At 42.4% G+C, this 13,564-nt stretch overlaps 1 protein-coding gene across 1 annotated transcript in view; it reads left to right on the forward strand.

Moving 5' to 3' along the window:
- The window catches only part of PPT1 (palmitoyl-protein thioesterase 1), a 177,949-nt gene extending 165,296 nt beyond the window's left edge, over nt 1-12,653 (forward strand). The window contains exons 7-9 of the mRNA XM_053707299.1: nt 11,692-11,790; nt 11,870-11,941; nt 12,275-12,653. Coding sequence (XP_053563274.1) covers nt 11,692-11,790; nt 11,870-11,941; nt 12,275-12,397 — 294 coding nt within the window. The 3' untranslated portion in view covers nt 12,398-12,653. The remainder of the gene's footprint in view (nt 1-11,691; nt 11,791-11,869; nt 11,942-12,274) is intronic.
- The last annotated feature ends 911 nt before the right edge of the window (nt 12,654-13,564 follow it).

Here is a 13,564-nt window from a genome sequence, read left to right on the forward strand (position 1 = left end):
ATATATATATATATATATATATATCTCTTCCCTCACACTCCAGTCATTCGACCGATGTTAGGAAGAGAAAGGAAAAGCCAAAGGTGCAGAGGTGACTGAAGTTTAACAAAAATAATTACCTTAGAAATTACAGGGTGGGCCGTGGACTTGTCATATCGTAAAAGAAATAACATTTATCAGGTAAACATAAATTTCCTTTTCTCTTGTAAGGTGTATCCAGTCCACGGATTCATCCTTAACTTGTGGGATATTCTCCTTCCCAACAGGAAGTGGCAAAGAGAGCACACAGCAGAGCTGTCCATATAGCTCCCCCTCTAGCTCCACCCCCCAGTCATTCTCTTTGCTGGCTCTAAGCAATCGGAAGGGTAAAGTGAATGTGGTGTTAGAATTTTAGTTTTTATCTTCTACAAGCAAAAGTTTGTTATTTTAAATGGTACCGGTGTGTACTATTTACTCTCTAGCAGAAAGTAGATGAAGATTTCTGCAGGGAGGAAGATGATTTTAGCATGTTGTAACTAAAATCCACTGCTGTTCCCACAAAGGACTGAGGAGTACAAGAAAACTTCAGTTGGGGGGAACGGTTTGCAGGTTAGGCTGCAATAAGGTATGTTCAGTCATTTATATCTAGACAAGACTGTGATAATGCTGGAAAAGACTGACAAGATCCCCATGAGGGAAGGGTAAGCTGTATTCAGAGACTATGTATGGAATTGCTAGCTTACATTACAGGGCTAATTTATGCTGGTTTACACTGCTTAATGACAACGGTTTTTATTAGAAAAATATCGTTTTTGAGACACTTTGAAGGTTCCTCAGGGTTTCATTCAGGGGTTGTTACCCACATGGCTATTATTAAAACACTTAGGAGTGTTTCTTTAGGCCTCACAGCACTGGAGTAAGGTGGGAGGGGCCTAATTTTGCGCCTCAGATGCACAGTTATACTGACTAGAACTTCAGGCTGTCTTCACATGGAGGGTCCTGCTACAGTTTGAGGGCCCATAAGAAGCTTTTTCCCCACAAATCTGACTCCTAAGGGAAGGTAGGGCCACAGCAGAGCTGTGGCAAGGTGCTGAAGTTATTTTTACCGGTCTTTTGCTTACTATTGATCCAGTTTGGGCATTAAGGGGTTAATCGTTTTTATTGCTAGTGGTGCAATCTTACTAATGCTTTAGGCACATACTGTGAAAAGTTTGCTGCATTTTTCACTGTTTTGGAAAATTGTGTGCTTTTTTATCTCTTAAAGGCACAGTAACGTTTTTTTGCAAAGTGTGTTTTTACTTGATTAAAGTGTTTTCTAAGCCTGTTTGTCTTACTACTAGTCTGTTAAACATGTCTGACACCAAGGAAAATCCTTGTTCAATGTGTTTAGAAGCCATGGTGGAACCCCCTCTCAGAATGTGTCCCACTTGTACGGATATGTCTATACATTTTAAAGATCATATTGTTGCACTTAAAAATGTGGCCCAAAATGATTCTCAGACAGAAGGTAATGAGGTTAGCCCGTTAACCTCTCCCCACGTGTCACAACCAGTTACGCCCGCTCAAGCGACGCCTAGCACCTCTAGCGCGTCTCTTTTACCTTACAAGACTTTGCGGCAGTTCTGGATAATACCCTCTCAGTGTTTTTATCTAAACTGCCCGTGTTACCTGCAAAGCGTGATAGCTCTGTTTTAAGAACAGATTATGAGCATTCTGACGCTTTAGTAGCCATATCCGATATACACTCACAACGCTCTGAAATGGGGGCAAGGGATGTACTGTCGGAGGGAGAAATTTCCAATTCGGTTAAGGTTGCTCCTCAGACAGATTCAGATACGTTGGCTTTTAAATTTAAACTAGAACACCTCCGCTTATTGCTCAGGGAGGTATTAGTTACTCTGGACGACTGCGACCCTATGGTGGTTCCAGAGAAATTGTGTAAAATGGACAAGTACCTAGAAGTTCCTGTTTACACTGATGTGTTCTCGGTCCCTAAGAGGATTGCGGATATCGTTACTAGGGAGTGGGATAAACCAGGTATTCCCTTCGTTCCCCCTCCGGTTTTGAAGAAAATGTTCCCCATATCTAACCCCATACGGGACTCGTGGCAGACGGTCCCTAAGGTGGAGGGGGCTGTTTCTTCACTTGCTAAACGCACAACTATACCAATCGCAGACAGTTGTGCTTTTAAAGACCCTATGGATAAAAAATTAGAGGGTTTACTTAAGAAAATTTTTGTTCAACAAGGTTTTCTTCTCCAACCTATTGCGTGCATTGTGCCTGTAACCACTGCAGCTGCTTTCTGGTTCGAGGCGCTGGAAGATGCGCTCATGACGGAGACCTCATATGATGACATTATGGACAGAATTAAGGCTCTTAAGCTGGCTAATTCTTTTATCACAGATGCCAGCTTTCCAACTAGCTAAGTTAGCAGCAAAAAATTCAGGTTTCGACATTTTAGCGCGCAAGGCGCTATGGCTGAAGTCCTGGTCGGCCGATGTGTCGTCAAAATCCAAACTATTGAACATCCCTTTCAAAGGAAAGACCCTCTTCGGGCCTGAATTGAAAGAGATTATTTCAGAAATCACTGGGGGAAAAGTCCATGCTCTCCCCCAGGACAAGTCCTTCAAGACAAAGAATAAACAAAATAATTTTCGTTCCTTTCGGAATTTCAGGAGCGGTCTCGCTTCATCCTCCCCTGCTGCAAAGCAAGAGGGTAACACTTCACAACCCAGGGCAGCCTGGAAACCTTACCAGGGCTGGAATAAGGGTAAACAGGCCAAGAAGCCTGCAGCTGCCTCCAAGACAGCATGATGGGGTAGCCCCAGATCTGGGACCGGATCTAGTAGGGGGCAGACTCTCTTCGCTCAGGCCTGGGCAAGAGATGTACACGATCCCTGGGCCTTAGAGATTGTATCCCAGGGATATCTTCTAGAATTCAAGGACTCCCCTCCAAGGGGAAGGTTCCACATTTCTCGTTTGTCTACGGACCAGACAAAGAAAGAGGCGTTCTTACGCTGTGTAGAAGACCTACATACAATGGGAGTGATCCACCCACTTCCAATTGCGGAACAAGGGCTGGGTTTTTACTCAAACCTGTTTGTGGTTCCCAAGAAAGAAGGAACTTTCAGACCAATCCTGGATCTCAAAATTCTAAACAAATTCCTCAGAGTCCCATCATTCAAGATGGAGACCATTCGGACAATCTTACTAATGATCCAGGAGGGTCAATATATGACCACCGTGGATTTAAAGGATGCGTATCTGCACATTCCTATCCACAAAGATCACCAGTTTCTCAGGTTTGCCTTTCTGGACAAGCATTATCAGTTTGTGGCTCTTCCTTTCGGGTTGGCCACTGCTCCCAGAATTTTCACAAAGGTGCTAGGGTCCCTCCTGGCGGTACTAAGACCGCAGGGCATAGCAGTGGCGCCTTATCTAGACGACATCTTAATTCAGGCGTCGACTTTCCAAAGAGCCAAGTCTCATACGGAAATTGTAGTGGCCTTTCTGAGGTCTCACGGGTGGAAGGTGATCAAAAAGAGTTCTCTCTCTCTCCCCCCTCACAAGAGTTCCCTTCCTAGGAACCCTAATAGACTCGGTAGAAATGAAAATATTTCTGACGGAGGTCAGAAAGTTAAAACTTTTAACTACTTGCCGAGCTCTTCATTCCATTCATCGGCCATCTGTAGCTCAGTGCATGGAGACAATGGTAGCGGCAATGGACATAGTCGCTTTTGCACGGATACACCTCAGACCACTGCAACTATGCATGCTCAAACAGTGGAATGGGGATTATGCAGATTTGTCTCCTCAAATACAGTTGGACCAGGGGACCAGAGATTCTCTTCTCTGGTGGTTGTCTCAGGATCACCTGTCTCAGGGAATGTGTTTCCGCAGACCAGAGTGGATCATCGTAACGACCGACGCCAGTCTGTTAGGCTGGGGTGCAGTCTGGGACTCCCTGAAAGCTCAGGGCTTATGGTCTCGGGAAAAAGCTCTTCTCCCGATAACCATTCTGGAACTTAGGGCGATATTCAACACGCTTCAGGCATGGCCTCAGCTGGCTGTGGCCAAATTCATCAGGTTTCAGTCGGACAACATCACGACTGTAGCTTACGTCAATCATCAAGGCGGGACAAGGCGTTCCCTAGCAATGATGGAAGTAACCAAAATAATCAGATGGGCCGAGGATTACTCTTGCCATCTCTCAGCAATTCACGTCCCAGGAGTAGACAACTGGGAGGCGGATTTTCTACGTCGTCAGACTTTTCACCCGGGGGAGTGGGAACTCCACCCGGAGGTTTTTGTCCAGCTGACTCAGCTATGGGGCACTCCAGAATTGGATCTGATGGCGTCCCGTCAGAACACCAAACTTCCTCTTTACGGGTCCAGGTCCCGGGATCCCCAGGCAGTGCTGATAGATGCTCTAGCAGCGCCTTGGTCCTTCAATCTGGCCTATGTTTTTCCACCGTTTCCTCTCCTCCCTCGTCTGGTTGCCAGAATCAAGCAGGAGAGGGCTTTGGTGATTCTAATAGCGCCTGCGTGGCCACGCAGGACTTGGTATGCAGATCTAGTGGACATGTCATCTGTGCCACCATGGACACTGCCAATGAGGCAGGACCTTCTAATACAGGGTCCTTTCAAACATCCAAATCTAATTTCTCTGCGTCTGACTGCTTGGAGATTGAACGCCTAATTCTATCAAAGCGTGGTTTCTCTGAGTCGGTTATTGATACCCTGATTCAGGCTAGAAAGCCTGTCACCAGGAAGATCTACCATAAGATTTGGCGAAAATATCTTTTTTGGTGCGAATCCAAGGGTTACTCATGGAGTAAGGTTAGGATTCCCAGGATTTTGTCCTTTCTCCAAGAAGGATTGGAGAAAGGATTATCAGCTAGTTCCTTAAAAGGACAGATATCTGTTTGTCTATTCTTTTACACAAGCGTCTGGCAGAGGTACCAGACGTTCAAGCGTTTAGTCAGGCTTTAGTCAGAATCAAGCCTGTTTATAGACCTGTGGCTCCGCCATGGAGTCTGAATTTAGTTCTTTCAGTTCTGCAAGGGGTTCCGTTTGAACCGTTACATTCCATAGATATTAAGCTTTTATCTTGGAAAGTTTTGTTTTTGGTAGCTATCTCTTCTGCTCGAAGAGTTTCAGAGTTATCTGCTTTACAGTGTGATTCACTTTACCTGGTGTTCCATGCAGATAAGGTAGTTTTGTGTACCAAACCCGGTTTTCTTCCAATAAGAATATTAACCAGGAAATTGTTGTTCCTTCTCTGTGTCCTAATCCTTCGTCGAAGAAGGAACGTCTGTTACACAATCTTGATGTGGTTCGTGCTTTAAAGTTCTATTTACAAGCAACTAAGGATTTCAGACAAACAACTTCTTTGTTTGTTATCTATTCTGGTAAGAGGAGAGGTCAGAAGGCGACTGCTACCTCTTTCCTTTTGGCTGAAAAGCATCATCCGTTTGGCCTATGAGAATGCTGGCCAGCAGCCTCCTGAAACAATTACTGCTCATTCTACCAGAGCAGTGGCTTCCACATGGGCTTTTAAAAATGAGGCTTCTGTTGAACAGATTTGTAAGGCAGCGACTTGGTCTTCGCTGCATACTTTTTCCAAATTTTACAAATTCGATACTTTTGCTTCTTTGGAGGCCAATTTTGGGAGAAAGGTTTTACAAGCAGTGGTGCCTTACGTATAAGGTACCTGTCTTGTTCCCTCCCTTCATCCGTGTCCTAAAGCTTTGGTATTGGTATCCCACAAGTAAAGGATGAATCCGTGGACTGGATACACCTTACAAGAGAAAACAGAATTTATGCTTACCTGATAAATTACTTTCTCTTGTGGTGTATCCAGTCCACGGCCCGCCCTGTCATTTTAAGACAGGTGTTTTTTTATTTTTAAACTACAGTCACCACTGCACCTTATAGTTTCTCCTTTTTCTTCCTAACCTTCGGTCGAATGACTGGGGGGTGGAGCTAGAGGGGGAGCTATATGGACAGCTCTGCTGTGTGCTCTCTTTGCCACTTCCTGTTGGGAAGGAGAATATCCCTCAAGTAAAGGATGAATCCGTGGACTGGATACACCACAAGAGAAAGTAATTTATCAGGTAAGCATAAATTCTGTTTTCTTTTACAAGATATGACGAGTCCACGGATTTCATCCTTACTTATGGGATACAATACCAAAGCTATAGGACACGGATGAAAGGGAGGGACAAGACAGGAACCTAAACGGAAGGCCCAACTGCTTGAAGAACCTTTCTCCCAAAACCAGCCTCAGAAGAAGCAAAAGTATCAAATTTGTAAAAAGTGTGAAGAGACGACCAAGTTGCAGCCTTGCAAATCTGTTTAACAGAAGCATTGTTTTTAAATGCCCATGAGGAAGCCACAGCCCTAGTAGAATGAGCCGTAATTCTTTCAGGAGGTTGCTGTCCAGCAGTCTCATATGCCGGACGGATGATACTCTTCAGCCAAAAAGAAAGAGAGGTAGCCGTAGCTTTCTGGCCCCTACGCTTTCCAGAAAAAACAATTAATAATGAAGATGATTGACGGAGTTCCCTAGTCGCCTGCAAGTAAAACTTCACGGCACGGACCACGTCCAAATTATGTAACAAACGCTCCTTCTTAGAAGAAGGGTTAGGACACAAGGAAGGAACAACAATTTCCTGATTAATATTTTTGTTAGAAACAACCTTAAGGTGGTTTTTACGTACCAAACCTGGTTTCCTTCCTATCAGAATGGAAAATAAGATAAGGCGAATCACATTGTAACGCAGAAAGCTTGGAAACTCTACAAGCAGAAGAAATAGCAACCAAAAATAAAACCTTCCAAGATGACAACTTAATATCTATGGAATGCATGGGTTCAAACGGAACCCCTTGAAGAACATTAAGAACTAAATTCAAACTCCAGGGTGGAGCAATTGGTCTAAACACAGGCTTGATTCTGGTCAAAGCCTGACAAAAAGACTGAACGTCTGGAACATCTGCCAAACGCTTGTGTAGTAAAATCGACAAAGCAGAAATTTGTCCCTTTAAGGAACTTGCCGATAACCCCTTCTTGGAGAAAAGATAAAATCCTGGGAATCCTAACTCTACTCCATGAGTAGCCCTTGGATTCGCACCAACAAAGATATTTACACCATATCTTATGGTAGATCTTTCTAGTGACAGGCTTACGTGCCTGAATCAAAGTATCAATGACCGAGTCAGAGAACCCCTGCTTAGATAAAATCAAGCGTTCAATCTCCAAGCAGTCAGCTGCAGAGAAACTAGATTCGGATGTTGGAAGGGTCCCTGACTGAGAAGGTCCTGCCTCAAAGGAAGCGTCCACGGCGGCAGAGAAGACATATCCACCAGATCGGCATACCAAGTCCTGCGATGCCACGCAGGCGCGATTAGAATTACCGAAGCCCTCTCCTGTTTGATCCGTGCAATCACCCGGGGAAGGAGAACAAACGGTGGAAACACATAAGCTAGGTTGAACGACCAAGGCATTTATCAGTTCGGCCTGAGGATCCCTTTACCTGGATCCGTATCTTGGGAGCTTGGCATTCTGACAAGACACCATCAGATCCAATTCCAGTCTGCCCCATCTGAAAATCAGAGTGGCAAAGACCCCCGGATGAAACGTCTGTCTGCTTAAAAAGTCTGCTTTCCAGTTGTCCACTCCTGGGATGTAAATTGCTGACAGATATCAAATTATCTTGGATACTTCTGTCATCGCTAAGGAACTCCTTGTTCCTCCCTGATGATTGATGTAAGCCACAGTCGTGATGTTGTCCGACTGAAAGCGGATGAATTTGGCCGAAGCCAACTGAGGCCACGCCCGAAGTGCATTGAATACTGCTCTCAATTCCAGAATATTGATTGGAAGTAGAGACTCCGACTGAGTCCACACACCCTGAGCCTTCAGGGAATTCCAGACTGCACCCCAACCTAGTAGACTGGCGTCCGTTGTCACTATCACCCATGAGGGTTTGCGGAAGCATGTCCCTTGGCACAGATGATCCGGCGACAACCACCAAAGAAGAGTCTCTTGTCTCCTGATCCAGATCTATCTGAGGAGACAAATTTGCATAATCTCCATTCCACTGCCTGAGCATGCTCAGTTGTAGTGGTCTGAGATGAAAACGAGCAAACGGAATGATGTCCATTGCCGCCGCCATCAATCCAATTACCTCCATGCACTGAGCCACTGAAGGGCTCGGCATGTATTCAGAATCTTTAACTTTCTGACCTCTGTCAAGAAAATCTTCATGGATATGGAATCTATTAGAGTTCCCAAGAAGGAAACCCTTGTCTGTGGAATTAATGAACTCTTTTCTAGATTCACCTTCCACCCGTGAGTCCTCAGAAAGGACAGAACCATGTCTGTATGAGACTTTGTCAGATGGTAAGACGACGCCTGGATCAGAATATCGTCCAGATAAGGCGCCACTGCAATGCCCCGCGGCCTGAGAACCGCCAGAAGTGACCCTAGAACCTTTGTGAAGATCCTGGGTGCTGTGGCCAACCCCGAAGGGAAGAGCCACAAACTGAAAATGCTTGTCCAGAAAGGCAAACCTTAGGAACTGATGATGATCTTTGTGGATAGGAATATGAAGATATGCATCCTTCAAGTCCACGGTAGTCATAGATTGACCCTCCTGGATCACTGGCAGAATTGATTGAATAGTCTCCGTCTTGAAGGACGGGACTCTGAGAAACTTGTTTAGACTCTTTAGATCTAAAATAGGTCGAAACATGCCCTCTTTTTTGGGGACCACGAAAAGATTTGAGTAAAATCCCTGCCCCTGTTCCAGTTTTGGAACGGGACGAATTACTCCCATAGTAGAGGTCTTTTACACAGCGTAAGAACGCCTCTTTATCTGGTCTACAGACAATAGTGAAAGAAGAAACCTCCCCCTTGGGAGAGAATTTTTGAATTCCTGTTGATACCCTTGGGACACGATTTCCAGTGTCCAGGGGTCCTGAACATCTCTTACCCAAGCCTGGGCAAAGAGAGAAAGTCTGCCACCTACTAGATCTTGTCCCGGATCGGGGGCCGCCCCTTCATGCTGTCTTGGTAGCAGCAGCGGGCTTCTTGGGTTGTTTACCCTTGTTCCAAGCCTGCTTGGGTCTCCAGGCGGACTTGGCCTGAGCAAAATTCCCTTCCTGTTTAGTGGAAGAAGAGGGGACTCCTTTAAAGTTCCGAAAAGGAACGAAAATTATTTTGTTTACCCCTCAGTTTAGCAGTTCTATCCTGAGGTAGGAGATGACCCTTACCCCCCGTTATGTCAGAAATTATTTCTTTCAAGTCAGGCCCGAATAGGGTTTTTCCTTTGAAAGGAATAGCCAAAAGCTTTGACTTAGATGACACATCAGCAGACCAAGATTTTAACCATAACGCTCTAAAATGGCAAATCCAGCATTCTTAGCCGCCAATTTGGCAATCTGAAAGGCAGTATCAGTAATAAAAGAATTAGCCAGCTTAAGAGCCTTAATTCTATCCAAAATATCCTCTAAAGGAGTCTGTCTTAAGAGACTCTTCTAAGGCATCAAACCAGAAGGCCGCCGCAGTGGTAACTGGTACAATAGGAATAGTTGTACGCTTAGCCAGGGTAGATATAGCTCCCTCCACCTTAGGGACTGTTTGCCAAGAGTCCTGAACAGTGTCAGATATGGGATACAATTTCTTAATAATTTCCGAGATTCTCTTAGGAACCGGAAAAACATCAGAGTAAGCAGGCACCTCTAAGTATTTGTCCATCTTACACAATTTCTCTGGTGGTACCACGATAGTCACAGTCATCCAGAGTCGCTAAAACCTCCCGAAGTAACAGGCGGAGGTGCTCAAGCTTAAATCTAAAGGACATGACGTCCGAGTTCGTCTGAGGTAACACACTTCCCGAATCGGAAGTTCCATGACCCCCAATTCAGATTCCTGTGAGGCTACATCGGAAATAGCCAACAAAGCATCAGAGGTCTCGGTATTCAAATTGACTTCTGCCCTTCTGCGTTTGCCCTGTAACACTGGCAACTTAGATAAAACCTCTGTAAGGGTAGATGACATAACTGCAGCCATATCCTGCAGAGTAAATGAAGTATACGCAGTTTAAGAACCCGGCGTCGCTTGGGGAGAAATTGGCGGCATACCCTGATTCTCCTCAGACTGAGAATCATCCTTAGACACACTTTGCTTAAATAAAATCTGCTCTTTACATTGTAAGGCCCTTTCAGTACATGAGGGACAAAAAGTAAGAGGGGGTTCCACAATGTCATCTAAACACATAGAACAAGTAGTTTCCTCAAGTTCAGACATGTTAAACAGACTAGCAATAATAGTCGTTCTTTATTTGAAATATTGAGTTTTGAAGTCAAATTACATAGACAAAATTTTTGAACCGAAAATTGTACTGTGCCTTTAAATAAAAGTGCAACAATTTTTCTGCCATCTCAGAAACGATTACAGCAATAAAAACTGTCCTTAAGTGCCCAAAATAGCTTAACAATATTGCACCACTTTGCTTAGATATGTTATAACTGGTAAATTCAATATTTGTTATATAACAACTTTTTATTAATTCAGGCCCCTGAACCTCTCCACAGCTCCGCTGCGGCGCCTACCTACCCCCAGAACACACTGTTTCTGCTTGAGTAGCTCTTTAAGTCTCTTCGTTTTGACAAAACAACTTAGGCCCCACCGGAGCCCAGGACCTTGCTGTCTATCCGATCCGGATGATGCTGAGTGTGCGAAAATCGGCCCCGCCCACCATGGGCGTAACTCTAGCCTTACTGAGACCCGCATGGGCAGTAAAGAAAAACAAACATGTTAGTTCCCAAATAAAGTGTTAAAAGCCATGTGCCCCTCTTACATACACCTCAATTACAAAGTGTAATTTCATTAAAAAAAAAATGCACTCCCTCAGGCCAGTTATAATGAAATGACAGCCCTTAGCCAGCAAACCGCATCTCCCAGCGTCTAGCCCACATTGAATATACCTTAAAGATATCCTTAGACATATTTAGCAATCAATATAAAGGGAATCCCAGGTACACCATTTCCATACATATAGTGCATACTGATTACCCCTCCCCAGATAGGGAATAATGTCAGCCTGTTCTGATGCATCAAGTCTTCCCAGAAACAAATGACTGAACATACCTCAATGCTGCTTGTAGCATGACACGGTTCTCCACACTGAATATATTTCTTTTACACTAAAACGCTATGATTTACTTTCACTTTAAGCCTGAGGACTTGACCTTGACTTGCCTTTGTTGACTCAAGACTTCACTTGGGATTTAAATACAAAGACTCGAGACTTAATTGTGACTTGCAAACCAATGACTTGGTCCCACCTCTGGTAAGGACTAATTTGGTGTAACACATTGGATGATATCTATTTCTAATGGTTTTCTGACTGAGTTTGTTTATTCTGAGGTTATAAGTGAAGAGACTCGCTCATACTGCAGTAATCCAGGGAGTTAAGTCTAATTAATCACTCTTACTCAAGCAATAACTGGTGAGCAAATCTCATGTAAGATGAGTACAGCCACCTTACAATTTTCCATTCATGCAATTGGATCTATTACCTTTTATACAAGTTTACTGTCAAGAGTATCTGAATATTTTACTTTCCAGTAACTTGGTTATATTGAGGACATAAGCATTAACCATTTATAACTATTGAAATAATCATAATATTCACTTTTCTCAAGGGTGTGAACGAGAGTTACAAGCGTAACCTTCAGGCTCTGCAGAAGTTTGTGATGGTAAAATTTCTCAATGACACCATGGTTGAACCTGTTGATTCAGAGGTTAGTAGAAACCTTTGTCTGTTCCCCCTCCCCATTCTGTTTCATATGATTTATCCTTACTAACTTCTAATTTCTCTAGTGGTTTGGATTCTACAAACCTGGGCAAAGCAAAGAGACCACGACATTACAGGAGAGCGTCCTGTACACAGAAGTGAGTATACACATTTAGTTTAAATCTAGAAGCCAGGAAGTGGTTTGTTACAGCAGTGTCAGTTTTGTCTTGTGTGATCTTTTCTTTTACAAATGGGGAAACAGATTAAGGAAGTGGTTCCGGTTACTGTTAGCCATTTAACATTAAAGAAGCAAAAATATCGCTGCTCTATCTTAAACTCCAATCTGTTTTTAGCTACTGTGGAATTCATTAGAAAATAGTTTAGAATCCACTTATTACAGGACATAATAAAAAGTAAAGTATTTACAGATTAAACCACAGACTGTAATAGTTTTAATCTCCCCATGCTGTAACTAGCTCTCTTCTATGCAGGATCGTTTGGGGCTGAGAGAGATGGACAAGGCTGGAAAGTTGATCTTTCTGACTACAGATGGTGATCATCTTCAGTTTACAGAACAGTGGTTTAATGACAAGATTCTGCCATTCCTGCACTGAACATGCTTCTCCTCAAACTAACTGTATGAATACTCAGGAAAGAACTGAATTGTGTGATAGGTGCTGTAATGGGGGGGAAACAGCTGGAATCGGACAAGGCATTCATGAGGGTTATAAAAAAAAAAAACTAAGATTTACAGACTAGTAACAAAATAGTAAAGTATATTATGAACTTAATCATGATTCTAGTTCTGCATTGTTGTGATCTATTATGGCTATCTTGGCAACTGCACTTTCTATAAAAACTAATTCTCCACTTCCTGTATTTCACAGTGATAAACCATTGAGATTGTTGTAAGATTAATACATGAATTTATGCAGTTGGGTCACTACTGCATGAAGCTTGTACACAATAACCTCCTTTGCTGAATATTTAGTTCTACAAAATATATATATATATATATATATATATATATATATATATATATATATATATATATATATATATATATATATATATATATATATATATATATATATATATATATATATATATATATATATATATATATATATATATATATATATATATATATATATATATATATATATATATATATATATATATATATATATATATATATATATATATATATATATATATATATATATATATATATATATATATATATATCTCACCAAGTAGCTACCCAGAAAATATTTTGGCTTTATAATCTACTGCTAGTATGTTTCTATAAAAGTAATGGGCCTCCATGTTGAAACCGAGGTTTCCCCTTAGCCATTTCTTCTGTTGAGGACAATGGACAGACAAACTGTAAATTACAGGAGCGTGCAAACAAGGTTTCCACAGTGTTTCATTGTTCCAACATGGTGGCAACTACTACTTTATAGAAACTCAGTGGACTTGAAACATTTTTTTAAAGTTGTTACTGGAAAAAGGCCCAAAATAATGAAAGTATACTGCAAAGTTTACTACACACCAGTAAACATTTTATATTACCATTTCAAAGTGTTTTATTGTGGCTTAGCAGAAGTGGGATTGCGAGTCATTGGGCTAGATAGCAAAAGTCAGGGAATTGAAAACTTGTTGGAATTGCACAATAATTATATTAAAGTAAAAACTGTACTTTTTATAGTTGTACTTTATTTTTAAGTTTCTATTTTCCTATAGACATTAACTGTTCCTATTACTAAATGTTAAGAATG

This window comes from Bombina bombina, chromosome 3 (assembly GCF_027579735.1).
Source record: "Bombina bombina isolate aBomBom1 chromosome 3, aBomBom1.pri, whole genome shotgun sequence".
Classification (NCBI taxonomy): domain Eukaryota; kingdom Metazoa; phylum Chordata; class Amphibia; order Anura; family Bombinatoridae; genus Bombina; species Bombina bombina.